General features: G+C 42.5%; 1 protein-coding gene across 1 annotated transcript in view; it reads left to right on the top strand.

The window, feature by feature from the left end:
* The first annotated feature begins 1925 nt into the window (after nt 1–1925).
* TMEM185A (transmembrane protein 185A) overlaps nt 1926–16753 on the top strand; it is a 39515-nt gene continuing 24687 nt past the window's right edge. The window contains exon 1 of the mRNA XM_039225461.1: nt 1926–2061. Coding sequence (XP_039081392.1) covers nt 2024–2061 — 38 coding nt within the window. The 5' untranslated portion in view covers nt 1926–2023. The remainder of the gene's footprint in view (nt 2062–16753) is intronic.

Genomic DNA, 16753 nt, shown 5'->3' with positions numbered 1-16753 from the left:
CTGACAAACAATCTCAGTCTTTTTTTTAAAATTTCTTAAATGTTATATTTATTTCTGAGAGAGAGAGAGAGAGACAGCATGAGCAGAGGCAGGTCAGAGACAGAGAGAGACACAGAATCTGAAACAGGCTCCAGGCTCTGAGCTGGCTATCAGCACAGAGCCCGACGTAGGGCTCGAACTCACGAACCACGAGATCATGACCTGAGCCGAAGTTGGACGCTTAACCGACTGAGACACCCAGGTGCCCCCCAAACAATCTCAGTCTTAATTCCTGTTTGTGGAGAGGTCACCAGTAATTAAGATGGTGCTGGCCAATCTGCCCACTGGCAAGTGCCTCTTTTTTTTGCAGAGTGGGGGCTGCAGTTTTGCCAGGACCCCAGGTTGCCTCTTTGCTCCTACACCTCTACTAAACGAGTAGCTCAGGGCACATTACACAAGCCTCTCTATGCCTCAATGTTCTTTCCTGTATTCAAGTGTTTATTGAGAACCTCCTCAGGGGTAGACACTGGACTCTACCCAGAGGACAGACAAGGGAGCTGGACCAAAAACTCTGGGATGGAGTTCTGGTGCTTCAGTAGTTGACAAACCTGATTCAGATTACTCATCCTTAAAACCAGCTCATATAATAATATCCATTCTCCAGTGGGTATGGGAAGCCTAATTACCACTTGTGAAATGTTTTCAGTTTCTCAGAAGAAAGGTGATACATCATGGTAAGGCATGACTATCATAGCAATTGTGAACTTCTCAAGTTGCCCCCAGGGCTAACCCATATATAATTGCCATTCATGAAACTTTGCTATTGTAACAAAGTACAACTATTATCCCTAATGATACTAGACTAATGTCTAAGGTATTGCTGTGCTCATGGAAAAGTCTTAAATCAGCTGGAAGCGAAGAAGGTAGATTAGGTCACCTGCTGTGAACTTGTCTAGCTCTCCAATTCCAAAAGTAATAGCCTTTTTGAGGAGGTAGGCATCGGAAAGAGAGCCAGAGAGCAACAGTATTCTCTGAGCACCTGGTGTGAACCAAGCACACTGTTATGGATGCTATCTCATTCGAGTTTAGGGAGTCAGTTTTATCATCTCCATTTTGCAGAGGAGAAAAATTGAGGCGTAAAGATATTAACTTGCCGGAGGAAGATGAACCTGGCAGTTATGAACAGGATGGCCTCCAGTGGAGGGAGAGGCCAAGTGTGAAGTGACCACAAAGTCTTGGCAAGGGCCAAGTCTCTGGACTAGGTTGGCAAACGGGAGGATGACTACCAGCTTTCCAGTTTGGCGTGCTCCGTGAATAGGTCTGCTGCCAATGGAGAGAGAGGGAAACCCAGGAGGGGAAGGCATTTGGGAGGAAAGATGACAGGTAGCCCAAGTTTAGCACCACCAGCACGTGTCCATATGTGGGCCTGGGCCTTGGGAGGGAAGTTGAGACACAGACATGGGAGATCTAACAGGTGAAGCCTGGGCTGAGATCGCCAACATGCATCGTGTCACCCATGCTCACTAACCCCCCCCCCCCACCGAGGCTCAGGGGAAATCTCCAGAAGGCAGCGTGGGCAGAGGTGACAGGTGTCTGTGAAGACCTCCTCACGGGACTCCTGGGTGGCACGCTCCTTTCCCGCAGGCCTGCACCGGATAGAGTTCTCTGCTCGGCTCAGCTCTCAGTCACCTCCCCCTGGCTCCCCTGTCCGTCTCCATGTCCCCCGCCGTCTCCTGGGACCGTCGCACGGGCACCTAGTGCCACGGCCTCGGGGCGCGGCCAGCCGGGAGAGCGACGTCGCATGCGGCTCGCAGCGCTTCCCCGGTCGACGGGGCGGGGCTCGGGCGCATGCGCCGCCATCGTACGGAAGCCCGGAAGGAGGGGCGGGGGTCGGCGGTTCAGGTTTCTGAGGGCGGCGGCGGCGGCGGCGGTGGCGGCGGCGGGGACGCGGCTCGCGCCGGCACCATGAACCCGCTGTAACGCACAGCCTCCGCGGCGCGGGGGGAGGGGGGAGGAGGAGGCCGCCGCGGCAAAGTTCTCCGCCATGAACCTGAGGGGCCTCTTCCAGGACTTCAACCCGAGGTGAGGCTCCGCCGGGGAGGGGCGGCGGGCGTGAGGCTGCGGCGGCGGCTGGGCAGCTTCCCGCGGTGCTAGCCGCTCTCTGGGCAGTGCTTCCCGCTCCCGCGCCCGGTGCCTCGAGTCCCTGGCCCCGGCCCCCGCCGGGCGCGTCCCTTTCGGCCAGCCCAACCTAGCTGCTGGCCCAACGCCCCCTCTCACCCCCTCTTCTCTCACCCCGTTGCCTGGCCTCGGTTCCCCGTGCCGGGGCCGTTTCACTTGACCCAACACCCCTAACCCTCACCCCCCCCTCCCCCGCCAGCTGTTTCCTCCAATTCCTCTGAGCCCTTGAGATTTTCCTTGGATATATGCCCATCCCTCGCTTGTTTGCTGCTTTGTCGAGTGATATCTGAAACGACGTTGAATCCTCGGAGTCTGTGTCAGGGTATGGCAATACCTTACATAATGCCTCTGAGGGTGAACCTGACGATTTTCCATATGCGGTTTCTCATCGGTCTTCACTGTAAGTTTATTTGCAGCAAGTAGGTATTACCGTCCTGTTTCCTAGCTGGGGAATATCCCCTGGACAGTGTAGAGAGAACACTGACTAAGGAATCAAGTGCCTGCCCTTGCAGTTGTCCAAGTGTTCTTTAACTCTGTTTCCTCCCCCGGGCCTTTAGCTCTCTGAAGCAGAGACCCTTCTCCTGCCCTTCTCACTATCCCTAGCACCTCTCAACCGGGTCTGAAACTTAGCAGGCCCTTATAAAATGTTTGTGGAACTAAACTGAGCCAGAAGACCTGGATCGAGGACCAGGCCCCATGTAACCGGGTTACGTATTCTCTGCTATTCTGACAAATAAGGAGTTGACCTAACTGGTCTCTTAAGTCCACTAGTCTGTGAAGGGAGTACCTGTTTCCCTTATTTGCTGGTGGGAAGCTGTGCCCTCAATCAACCTTTTGTATTCTAGGTCCTTCAGATGCTGGGAGGTCCCAGCTTAGGGATGGAGAAGGGGCATGTAAATATATGATTGACAACACTGTGCAGTATTGTACTGCAGGAGCCCAGTGGAGGCCACTTCCTGGGCTGCTTGTGGGGGATGAAGGGAAGTAAGTCTTGGGAAAGAGATTGAGAGTGTTGGGAGTGTAGTCTCCCTAGGGATAGTAACGCTTTAAGCTACAGTAGGCCATCGTGACTTCCTAGGTGCTTATTCTTTGGGCACTACTGGAGTTCATATTTCTAGTCTGGAGTGCCAATGTTCCAATCACAGTGCAGTCATTGTCATTGTCAGCCTTGGAGGCCTCCTCTGCGTAGAGGAGCTTGTTGAGAATAGGTAAGGGAGAAGTGACTGGGACTCCTTTTACTGCCTCTCTTAGGGGTTAGGATTGGTCCACAGCATAGTGTCAGCCTTGGAGTTGGAGAGGCTTTGTGTGTCTACATTGTTTGGCAAGAGTGATAAGAAAGATAAGTTAAATCGAATTGTTTTGTATCTTTGGGCCACTCACTTATTTGTCTGTTTTATCTGTAGAATTAAGTATAATCTCAGCAGGATGGGAGGCTAAATTAATGATTGATTGCAAAGTGTTTTACAAATAGAAAGTTCTAGGACTATTTTTCAGGGTGACAGATAATTCAGAACCCTAGAACTGCCTCGAGTGTTCTAACCGGTCAACTGAGTTGCCAAAGCACAACAGTGCTGCACAGAGAAATCCTTAACCGTTTTTTTCCTGTAGCTTCTCCCCCACCCTGGCTAAAAAATTGTTATATGAAAATCACAATGAAATATTGTATCTAAACGGATTTAGAGTAATCATCAACATATTTATCAACACTTTTATTCTACTAGGATTAAAATGCATCTCTAAGTTTAAAGACCCTTCATAGGGTGCCATTTTCCTGATGCAGTGTTGATTCAGTGGGAGTGAGCAGTGTTACCTCACAGTGGTGATTGCAAACTGAGTGGCCAGGTAATATTGGCAAGTCTAATTTTTTAGCTGGTGACATCTCATGTCTCGTGAGCACACCTAGTTTTTTACATTGTTCTTTAGTCTTGTTCCATGCTGAGAAGGGCCTTCTAGACAGCTGAAGTACAAACCAAGGAGTATAGACAGGAAGATACCTTGTGCCAAGGCCTCTAACCTTGGTGCTTCTGCCTTTCTCTCTGCCTCTAACTCAGAGCCAGTTCAACACCTCCCTCCTACCCCAGGACCTTGGCACATACTGTTCTCTTTGCTGGAAATGTTTGCCTCTTTTCTCCTCACCAAGTTAACTCTTACTTATCCCTGAGGTCTCAGCTCACTTGTTACTTGCTGAGGGAAGCTTTTCTTACTTCCCTAAGTCTGCCAATGCCTGTTTATACAATCCTTGTAGCATGCTGAACTCTTCCATCATAGCACTTGTACCCTTATATTTGTGTGCTTATTTGATTAATGCCTGTCTCCCCTACTAAACTATAAGTTCCATGGGACCAGGGCCATAATTCTTTCATTATGGTATACTCATACCTAGAATAGTACCTGCCTCAATAAATATTTGTGGAATGAATGTATGGATGAATGAATGGATAAATTACTCTCTAGAGCCTATAGGAGAAATTTGAAATGGATTCTTCCAATCAGTGCTTTCCTGGTGGTCTATGACCTGGTTCTCTTTCTTCTCAACCTCTTCCCTCCCTCAGAATGCAGCCATTCCATTGGAGAGACAGGAAAGATGGTGATGCTAAGGCAGAATGTGGTTGCCTTTGGGATTATGTGTGTCACAAAAATAGTCCCTGTCATGGTTTTGTGGGTCCCAAGACATGGGCCATGGCTCCAGGTTTCCTTTCCAGTCTTTTGATCTTGGTGAGTCTGAACCCACCGCTATATCGCCAAGGCTCTGGGAAACTGCAGTAGCAGAGAATGATTCACAAGTGTCAGCACTGTGATGCACAGGGCTGCCAGCTGACCCTCTGCCTGTTTCCATATGGCCCAGAACTGGTTGATCATGAACCACTTTTTCGTTACACAGGTTAAGACTTGCTGAAATAGACACACCGAACCTACCAAGTCCTTCCCTGAATGCCTGAGACTTCCTAACTTAGCAGCGAGGGAGCCTTATTCATTGAAGAGGCAGCTATTAGCAGTATACAGAATTTGCAGACTGATTCTGAGGTGCCTATGTGAGGTGGGGATCTGGGAATAGGTGGTATTGAGCCAGCACCCTGCCCACACCACAGAGCCTTGGGATTTTCTGCTAACTTGAACTTTTTGGAGCTGCTGGCTTGGAAGAAGACCGTTTGGCCCTGGTATCCAGACAATGCTGGAAGGCTGTGAGAACCCTGCTAGACCCTCTGAGTCTAGCTCCATAGCAAGCTCCTGACAATGCAGTGTGTCCTGCAGGTGTGCTGGACTGGTGCGAAGGCTGAGGGATGCTGCTCCGGGGGTTCTGTCACGTGATCATGGAGTACTGAGGAGGCTGGTAGCGTTTAGAAAGTTCCATATGCTACAACTTCTTTTTTTTTTTTTTTCAAATAGTTTATTGTCAAATTAGTTTCCACATAACACTCAGTGCTCATCCCCACAAGTGTCCTCCTCCATGCCCTTCCCCCCCTCCCCCCCACATCCATCAGTCCTCAGTTTTTGTCAGCATTCAAGAGTCTCTCATGGTTTGCCTCTCTCCCTTTCCCCCACCATTTCCGCCCTTCTTCTCCCCCTTGTTCCTCCGTCAAGTTCCTCCTAATCCTCCTATACGTGCAAACATATATTTGTCCTTCTCTGCCTGACTTATTTCGCTCAGCATAACACCCTCAAGGTCCATCCATGTTGCTACACATGGCCAGATTTCATTGTTTCTCATTGCCTTGTAGTATTCCATGGTATAGATAAACCACATCTTCTTGATCCATTCATCTGTTGATGGACACTTAGGCTTTTTCCATGTTTTAGCTATTGTGGAGAGTGCTGCTGTGAACATTGGGGTACATGTGCTCCTATGCCCCCCATATGCTGCAACTTCTAAAGCTATTCTGTGGTCTATGTAAGCTATCTTGTCTCTCTGAATTTAGGAAAAATGGATGTGATTTCTGGTAATTGTTAACAAAAAGCAGCTACCTGGCCTTTACCAATCATTTGTAAAATATTTCTCTTTAAAGCATTTGTTCATCAAACATCTCCTGAGTTCCTGCTGTGTGCCAAGAGATGTGCTATATGCTCTAAGTACAAAAATGAACGAGATGTAATTCTTCTCCATGCTCAAGCCTGGCAGGAGAAGCAGAAATGGGAAGAGAAATTAAAACTTAACACAGGAAGAGGCATTCCAGAGACAGGAACCAAATGCCGTGGAAGCACAAGGGGCAGAGCCACCAATTCTGTCAGAGTGGGAAGTGAAGATTCCACAGCTCAGTCTTGAAGGATGTAATTGTACGGTTTTGTCAGACCAGAGGGCAGGAAAGGCAAATTAGGAGGGACAGAGGATGCAAAGAGTTCATAAGAGCGCCTGGTATGCTCAGAAAGTTGTGAAAAGTCAGTGTGGTAGGAGCGCTTCAGGTTGCAAATGTCATAGGATTTAAAAATAGTACATGCAGTGTTATTAACTATTGCAAATAGTATTTACATATTACTGTGGGTTTTTTTAATATTTTTATTTATTTCTAGGAGAGAGAGACAGACAGTGTGAGCAGGGGAGGGTCAGAGAGAGAGGGAGACACAGACTCTGAAATAGGCTCCAGGCTCTGAGCCGGCAGTCATCACAGAGCCCGACGTGGGGCTCGAACCCACGAACCGCGAGATCATGACCTAAGCGAAAGTCGGATGCTTAACCGACTAAGCCACCCAGGTGCCCCTACTGTGTTTTTTTTTTTTTTTTAAAGCAGGCTCCAGATCCATTGGTAGTGAGCGTATGCTGGTAATGTTAATGAACTACTCACCCACCACTCAAATGTCAGTTTATCTTTCGTTCTGTCATCTCAAGCCACCTAGAGTAAGAAAAACCTCTTGATTATACTGAGTTTCTTAATAATAGGTGTGACTTATGGGGCCCCTACCATATGTTAGGCACAGTGGGGGGTCATTATCTCCCATCTGTGCAACAACCCTGCAAGTTAGATTATCAGCGTTGCTTTGCAGAGTCTTAGAGAACTTGTGATTTTCCTGAGGCTGTACAGGCAGCAAGGAGCCAAAGCAGGATTCTAATGTGAGTCAATCTCCTTCTGAAGCCTGTGCTCCTTCCTGCATGCCATGCTACCTCTTTAATTTAGTGACAGTCCACCATGCCACAATGGGTCCAATATCCTAAGGAGCCTTCTCTTTATGTGTTGTGATTAAACAAAATAAACCTTTTATCTGAGCTTACACATCCAAATGAGTGCTATCCCGCCAAGAAGTTCCTTAGGAAAGAAATACACACACACACACACACACACACACACGCACGCACGCACGCGTGCACACACACACCCTATTTCACTGCTCATACACATTGTTACTCATCTGAAATTTCCTTTGGAGTCAGATTACAAATCATATAAGGAAATGCATCTCATTGCTTTATAGTCATGTATCATTTTTGAACCAAAATAGTGCCACCTAGTTTGATCATACATTTTAGTCACTAAACTTGGCTCTGACTGACTTTTGGCCATTTCCAAAAATCAGATTCACTCTCAGTGAAGACTTGGCACCATTTAGGATATTCAGAAGAACAGACTACAGGCTCTCAAGGCGATTCCAGGAGGAAAGCTCCAAAGGTGGTTTGAGCAATGAAGTAGAATTAGCTTTTTGCCTCCCAGGGAGACTGTGTAAAGGAGACAAGTCTCATTTGAATGCATAATTTCTGGTTTTAAAAATATCATTCCCATTACTTGATAATTACATACATGTTTTTCTTGGCTGTGAGCTCTTTGAAGTCCAGGATGTTGAGGCATTAAATAAATGTGCTGAATGAGCGGATGTTGAGTACAAATAGACATGTACCATTGGAGACTCTGCTGTTGTAGGGGAGAGTCAGTAGATTGGAGGAGTTTTAGATGGTTTCTTAGGACTCCAGGAGTTAAGATTCCCCATATTGAGCTTGGGGTTTCTAATTGCCTTGCCTGATCACAGGTTGTACCTATACTCGAATTTAAGATGAAAGCCTTGAGTTGAACTTAAGATAGGCTCTTTATAACTAATGATTCATACTTTGTCAGCTATAGCCTAATAGTGAGAAAAAGGATTGTGAAGTGAGAGATTGTTACAACTTTTCTTTTTTATAATATGAGTAGCAGAAAAAAATAGATAAAATTGATTGTTTACACAGGGCTTTCACATCCCCTAATATTAGTGAAATAATATGTGAGCAACCTCAGGAGGAGACGGGCTTAGGGAGAGAGTAACCCCCTGACGATTGCACAGCTGATAAACTTCCAGCCTGGCCCCTTTCTAGTCCTCCTTAAGAGTGGGGATGAGCACTGGGTGTTATATGGAAACCAACTTGACAATAAATTATTTAAAATAAATAAATAAATAAAAATTTAAAAAAGAGTGATTTGTTTTTATTGGGCTTTTCTGCTTTCTTATATCTATTGGTTAGATGATCTTGAACATTTGTCATCTTAATAAAGCCAGTTAAAATCACCACTAAAAGAATTTAAATTTTGTCACTAAGGTTCTGCTTAATGTCAGAAATACAGTCCCTTTAACAGTTTGGGAGCGTGTCAGTTAGTAGTTTGTCAGTTGGAGCCATTCTCTGAAGTTGTAGACAAGAGGCAACCACAGGGATGTGTCATGCAAGAGCATGTGTTTGTGTGTGTGCTCGTGCATGTGTGTGTTTGCATGTGCACCTACTGCATTTAACTGGAGAAGACTGATGGGTCTAACACGAGTCCAGTTGCATTCTTTTGATTTGCAGAAAACGGATGTTAGAACTTTTATACCCATATTCCTCTCTTCACTAGGTGTGTTCTCCCTCCTCCCTCTCGTCCCCTTCCCTTCTCTTGCAAAGCGGAGAGAGGGAATTTGAGCCTCCAGCAGGAAGCTCCGTATACATTTCAGAGATGACACTAGCTTTGTAGTTAGACCCACGTGATACTACTCTGTGATCATGTACTAGCATTACAGATTCATACAGTGGAATACACTCATTTTAAATGTGTAATTGCAAAAGTGAAATTTAGGAAATAGTGATTGATGCCACAATATCCAGTGGAACCTCCATTTGCTGGTTTGTGGAGAATTAAGCAAAATGTATTTTTATACTTGGACTCTGGTCTAAACATTTCTTGAAAAGTGATTCAAAGTAGTTTAGGCTTTTTGACTTTTTTTTAATGTTTATTTATTTTGAGAGAGAGAGAGGGAGGCAGAGAGGAAGGAGAGGGAGAGAGAGAATCCCATGCAGGGTCTGTGCTGTCAGCAGAGTCTGATACAGGGATAGATCCCACGACTGTGAGATCACAGCCTGAGCCGAAATCAAGAGTCTGATGCTTAATCTACTGAGCCATCCAGGGGCCCCAACTTTTTTTTTAATAAATTTTCTTGTCACTATGTTATTACTGCATCATGTTCTCTTATTGCCAGTCAGGCTTAAAATTTCCTATTTGATATGCAGTCATCTTTTTTATTTGGCTCTCAAATGTATTGGTATAGGTGATGGACTATTCCTTCTTCCCCCAATTACAAATGTATCAATTACATCTTCAAAAATTTGAGTGCATTAACTTATTCAATCAACTTTGTAGGTGTTCATTTTTTCAAAGAACCAGCTGTTGGTGTTACTTGTCAATTAATTCCACTTTGGTATCTATATTACCACTTTCAGTTTTATTATTTCCATATTTTGGTTCCCTTGGGGTTTTTTATCACCCCTAAATTTCTAGTTTTCCCTTTGTCTCTTTTTTCTTTCTTTTCTTTTTTGCTTTAGTTCCCCTTTTGCAGTGGATACGTTTTCTCCAAGTTTTGCTTTGGCAACAGTCTGGGTGTTTTGATGTTTCCATTGTGCTTTGGCAGTATTTGAATATTCTCCAGTACCGTTCTGTTTCATCCTGGATTTAGTCATTATTTAAGGAAAGAAACTAACATTTATTGAGTGTTACCTGCTTGGCACCAAGCCCTGCAATAGGTGCTTTCTGACAAGTTAACTTAATTCTGATCTCAGCACTGGCTGGTAGAGGTAGTATTATCTGCATTCTGCTCATGAAGAAGTGAAGGTTCAGATAAAGTTGCACAAATAATCTCTTCAGCTCTGCTGCACTGCTCAACAAGTGAGCATTGAAAAAGATCCATATGGTTAGGCAGTGTTCAGTCCATTGTTGTCAGTTTATTATGAATTGTGTAGAACTGCTGCCTCTAGTCTCTGCCAGTTGCAATATAATTTACATATTTTTCTATGCCATCTATACCTTTCTTTTGCTCAGAAAATCTCCAGTGGTTCCCCATTGCCTATTAATAAATTCCACGAACTTTACCTTAATATTCAAATCCCACTACCTTCTTACCCTAGCCTATTTTTTCCCCCTGATATCCTCTGGTACCTTTTTTCCTGTCTCCATACCCCACTGCCCAAGACTTACAGAATTTATTCTGGGTGTTCCAGTCTCCTGGGATACAGAAAACTGTTTCATACTTTAAAGAATATTATCCCTTTGTCTGGAATTCCCTGTCCCCATCCTACTGCCCAAATCCTACCTCCCTTCCCAACTCTCCCAGGAAAATCAATTTTCCATGTACCAGTTTATGATGATATGTAGTTACTTGTAGATCACCTCCCTCTGTTCCCATTAGCCTTGAACAACTTGAGGACAGAGACTTCCTTTCTCATTTTTTTTCTTTTTTTTTTAATTAAAAAATGTATTTATTTTTGAGAGTGTGCAAGCAGGGGAGGGGGGGAGAGAGAGGGGGACAGAGGATCCAAAGCTGGCTCTGTGCTGACAGCAATGAACCTGATGTGGGGCTGGAACTCACAAACCCTGAAGTCATGACCTGAGCTGGATATGGACACGTAACTGACTGGGCCACCCAGGCACCTTCACTTTCTCATTTTTATACATTCAATACATTGAAGGCACTCAAGCAGTTTACATTTTAAATTAGATTTAATGTGTGTCAGTGCACTGTGATCTTTTTCTCCCTCTCCGAAAAAAAATCTATGTATGTAAAGAAAGCATTATTTTTGTCTTGCTACTTGATTCTTTGTATAGAACTGTGCTAATTTTATCTACTCTAGTGTTCATTTCCATAGTTTCTAGTTTCCTTAGGAATTTTCTCTATCAGTGATGATTTAGCAGTAGCAGTGTAGAAGCCGACAGTGAAAATATCTCTGTATATTCTTAAAAGAAAAATTGTCAGATTATTGCCATACTCTATGGCCATGTTGCTAGGTTCTCATTGTTTACATTTTCATTATTAGTCATTTTTGTATTTTAATACTTTATCTTTGAAATCTACCAAATTACGATACTAGTAAACTGCTTCTCTTGTCCTTATCCAGACATGTTAAAACCTTTATCATCTCCTTTCTTGTAGTTGGTTTGACTTTTGATATTGGTTGCAAATGTGACTCTTGAATGCAACAGATTTAGATTTTATTTTTTAATCCAGTAAATGAACTTTCTTATTTTAGGTCTGTGGTAAGCAGAATAATGATCCCCCAAGTATGCCTACATCCTAATTCTAGGAACATGGGAATATATTCCATCATATGGAAAAGAGGAATTAATGTAGCAGATGGGATTGAGGTTACTTATCAACTGACCTGAAAATAAGGAGATTATTCTGGATTCTCTGACTAGGCCCATAATCACAGGTCTTAAATGTGGAAGAAAGAAGCGGAAGAGGGGGTCAGAGTGAGTAAGTAAGTGAGTAAGGAGGACTGGGCTCTCCACTGCTGGCTTTGAAACCGGAGCAAGGGGCCATGAGCCAAGGGGCTACACAACAGCCTCCAGAAGCTGGTAAGGCAATCCTTCCTCCAGAAGGATCACAGCTCTGGTGACTCCTTGATTTTAACCCGGTGGGAACCACTTCAGACTTTTGATGTCAGGAACAGTGAAGATAATAAATTTATGCATTTTAAGCCACTAGGTTGGTAGTAACTTTGCATGACAACATAGAAGAGTAATACAAGAATATTTCTTCCTATTTGTATTTTTGCATCCCCAGTATTTGAATTAGGAATTATATTTTTGTATTATTATTTGTCCACTTGCAGGGTTATCTTGTTTCTAATTTTCATTTTTCATGTAAGAGACCCAGAACTCTTAATTTCCTTTTAAATTACATCAAAAGTTATAAAAAATTACTTTCCCAACATTTTAAACATTTTGGTACTTCTGTATTCATTATTTTTACTATTTTCTTCAATTAAATAAAAAATCCCTCTCCTTTAGGGAAATTCATGAATTTAGCTTAGAGAGTTTACTCTCAACCAACCTTATATTTTTAAATTTTTTTTATAGTTTATTGTCAAGTTGGTTTCCATATAACACCCAGTGCTCATCCCAACCAGTGCCCTCCTCCATGCCCATCACCCCCCTTCCCCTCCCCCCCAGCCCTCAGTTTGTTCTTAGCATTCAAGAGTCTTTCGTGGTTTGCCTCCCTCCCTCTCCCTGAATATTTTCCCCCTGCTTCTCCCGCTTCGTCCTCCGTTAAGTTCCTCCTAATCCACCTATATGTGCAAACATATGGTATCTGTCCTTCTCTGCCTGACTTATTTTGCTCAGCATAACACCCTCTAGTTCCATCCATGTTGCTACAAATGGCCAGATTTCATGTTTTCTCATTGCCATGTAGTATTTTTTGTTTGTAGTTTGAAACTCCTTTAGAAAAATTTTACCTCTACATATTATTTAATTTACTTATGAATCCTGTGTTTATCATTATCCTCATGTTTGTTAATGTTCAAATTCACTTATTTTTTTGAAAAATATTCCGTTCAAATTAGTTTTTGTTTTCTTTGGATAAATAAATAGGCAGTGGTGGAATTGCTGGATCATATGGTATTTCTATTTTTAATTTTTTGAGGAAAACCCTGTTTTCCACGTGGCTGCATCCACCAACAGTGCAAGAGGGTTCTGTTTTCTCCACATCCTCACCAAAACTTGTTATTTCTTGTCTTTTTGATAATAGCAATTCTAGCAGGTGTGAGGTGTTACTCATTGTTATCTCATGGTTTTTACTTGCATTTCCCTGATTATTAGTGATGCTGAGCATCTTCTCGTGTACATGTTGGCCACATGTATATTTTTGGGAAATATACAGAACTTCTGCTCAATTTTTAAACAGATTGTTTGGGAGGTTGTTTTTGTTTGGTATTGAGTGGAGTTCTTTATATATTTTGGATATTAGCCCCATTGTCAGGTATGTGATTTGTAATTATTTTCTCCCATGCAGTAAGTTGCCTTTTCACTTTATTGATTTTTAGTGTTGTTGTGTAGAAGCCTTTTTTTCTCTTAAATAGTTTATTGTCAAATTGTTTTCCATATAACACTCAGTGCTCATCCCAACAAGTGCCCTTCCCCATGCCATCACCCCCAGAACCTTTTAATTTGAAAAGATATATACAGCCCTGAGTTCACTGCAGCATTATCTACAATAGCCAAGATATGGAAACAACCTAAGTGTCTATTGGTGGATGAAACAGATGTGGTATGCAGACACAATGGAATATTATTCGGCCAGAAAACATGAAATCTTGCCATTTGTGATAACATGGGTGGAGCTTGAGACATTATGTTAAATGAAATAAGTCAGACAGAGAAAGACATACTGCATTATCTCTCTTATATGTGGACTCTAAACCATCTGACAAAGAAAAATACCATGCTTATAGATACAGAGAACCAAGTGGTCCTTGTAGGAGGCAGGGGGGAGGTTGGGAGAAATTGGTAAAGTTTTTTTCTTTTTCTTCAGTTTAAATAAATGGAATAAGATTGTAAAAATAAATAAATAAGAAAATTAAAATATTCTGTTTTCAAGTCCATTGTTCTGGTAATGGTAGGTATAGCCACAAGCTTTGGCTGACAAATTGGTTCTGGTTTTCTAGGTTTTGCCCTATCCTCCTGTGCTTTAGAGGGAAAAAGTTGCCTCTCCTGGTCTCTTTCTTTGTGGTGATCACTCCGTTTCTGTGAGCTCATGAGTCCCCTTCAGGCCCTTTCCTTCTCCAGAGTCTAGTGGTGAGGTCATTCTTGCCTTGGCATCTTTCAGTGGCAGCTCTCTTGTCTTTGTGGCAGCTTGGAAAAGCATCCTTTGGTTTCGAGCATTGATCATAACTAACATGTATTTAGTGCAGCAGTTATCAAACCATTTTTCATAGACACCTTGGGAGGGGGTCCTTGAGAACTTTTTTAGGGGTCTGTGAGGTCACAACTGTTTTCATAATACTAAGATGTTCTTTGGCTCTCTCTGGGTTGACATTTGCACTGATGTTACAAAAGCAGTGGTGGGAAGACTCCTGGCACCTGAGCATAAATCAAGCTGGTGCCATAAAGCTGTATTAGTAGTCATTGGAGTCTTCACTGCAGTATGCTTGCAGTTCAAACAGCCAGCGTCACATAAGGATGTCCTTAATAAAGCGTACAGAAATACCAGTCTCACTAGTGACCCTTGAGTACACATCCATTTTAATATTCTGTGCGACAAAATAGGAAGAATGCAAAAAGGCCATTTGCTGTATGCTGAAATACAGTGCTTGACTCAAGGAACAGCACTTGTGTGCCTGGGCTGCAAGCTGCCTTTTGTCTTGGAACACCATTTTTACCTGGAAGGACAGCTAACACACAAGATTATGGCTATTTGTATTAGAGCATTTGTCACTTTTCTTGAAAATGCAAGTGAACCTGTAACTTGGAAATAGCACTGATAACACAATAAACACAAATCTAAGTTAAAATGTAAAAAAAAATGTTGGAATGCCTTCAATGTTTTCAACAAGGAAAACAACTGATAGTATTTTTGCAAATAGTAAAATTTGAGCTTTCAAGGGAAAATCATAATTTTTAAAAAGTTTTATCGACCTCCATGAACTTGACAGCTTCCCGGTACCTACATATTTCTGACGAAATGGCTTGTGACAATAACTAATGTGATTTCTTGCCTTGTTATAGTGAAATGTGTCAACATTTGAAAGATCCTTATTACTCAGTGAACGACTGTTTTTCAATCAGCCTACATGGTATTATAATTTTGCAGGGATAAAACATTCGGAAGTACAAGAGAGTCCAGTGGATTTTAATGTAGCAGACTACAGGAAGTTCACTGACAGGGTTTCAGAGTCCATGTCACAGTTAACCTTCAGGAAACTACCACTAGTTGACTTTTGGTATCCTGTCAAAGAATATCCGCCATTATCTGAAAGAGCTGTTAAAACACTCCATTCTTTTCTAACTACAAATCTCTGTGAGGCCAGATTTTCTTCATATGCTTGAGCCCAAGCAGAATATTGTAACAATGAATGCAGATGTGGATATGAAAATCTAGGTGTCTTTTATGAAGCCAGACATTTATAACATTTTCAAAAATGTACAAATTTTGGAAAACAGGGTTTTTTTCATTAAAATTATGTTACTTACGTTAATATATAATGAGTTTATTGTGATTTTTAAATTAATAAGTATTTCAAAAATAACAGTTTCAAAATCTGATACAATAAATAAATAACAGTAGGTATAATGGATAGAAACAAAGCTCATTGGGTTCCTCAGTAATTTTTAAGAAAGTAAAGGAATCCTGATACAAACAATTTGAGAGGGGCACCTGGGTGGCTCGGTTGGTTAAGCATCTGACTTTGGCTCAGGTGATGGTTCCTGAGTTTGAGCCCCGCGTCGGGCTCTGTGCTAACAGCTCAGAGCCTGGAGCCCGCTTCAGATCCTGTGTCTCCCTCTCTGTCTATGCCCCTCCCCCGCTTGCACTTTGTCTCTGTCTCTCAGAAATGAATAAATGTTAATTTTTTAAATTAAAATGATTTTGAGAGCCACGAATATAGTGCTTTACACCAAGTGCCTTTCGGATTCATTTGTTGTATTCACGACCACCTTATGAGGCACGTATTACTGATTTTATAGACAAGAATACTGTGACACAAAAAGGCTGTATACATACTCTAGTTAGCAACCTTCCCAAATCTGATGGCCCTCCCACTATAGTTTACATTCTTGGAGGTTTGCTTCTGAGTTGAGTTTTATAGGTCCCATCTCCTTACAGCCTCCCCCTTTTTATCCAATTGAAGTTTCTTATGTTGCTTTTCATAATGCAGGTGCAGTAAATGTACCTTGAAGAAAAGTCAGTAATCATAAACAAGAATGTAAAGGCTGCCCTTAATCCTCTCCACTGGAGATCATTGTTCATTCTCAGTGTGTATCTATCCAGATGCTTTCCAAGAATGTTGAATTATTGGTGTGATGTCAGTATTAAAAGGATTCTGGTGTCAAATATCAAATAGATCTTAGTTTGAATCATAGCCCTGTGAGTTGCGAGCTGCTTAGACAAGTTGTTTTATATCTAAGCCTTAGTTCCTTATTTGTAAAATGGGAGTAGTGAAAGCTCCTCCTTCTCAGAGGTGCTATGAGGCTTAAGCGAGATAATGCATGAAAAGCAGCGCAGTATTGATATGTCATAAACATCTAGTAAATATCAGCTATTGATGTTGTTTTGCATGCGCAGATAGATCAATAGATATGCTGGGTTTACTAAAGTATATTTTACATGCAGTAAAATGTCCTTTTTTATTTTATTTTTTATTATTTTTTTAGAATAGTTTATCGTCAAGTTGGTTTCCATA

This window comes from Hyaena hyaena, unplaced genomic scaffold (genome assembly GCF_003009895.1).
Source record: "Hyaena hyaena isolate Hyena2069 unplaced genomic scaffold, ASM300989v1 scaffold_2187, whole genome shotgun sequence".
Classification (NCBI taxonomy): domain Eukaryota; kingdom Metazoa; phylum Chordata; class Mammalia; order Carnivora; family Hyaenidae; genus Hyaena; species Hyaena hyaena.
Note: the sequence above shows the minus strand (reverse complement) of the source record. Positions and strands in the feature narration are given on the sequence as shown.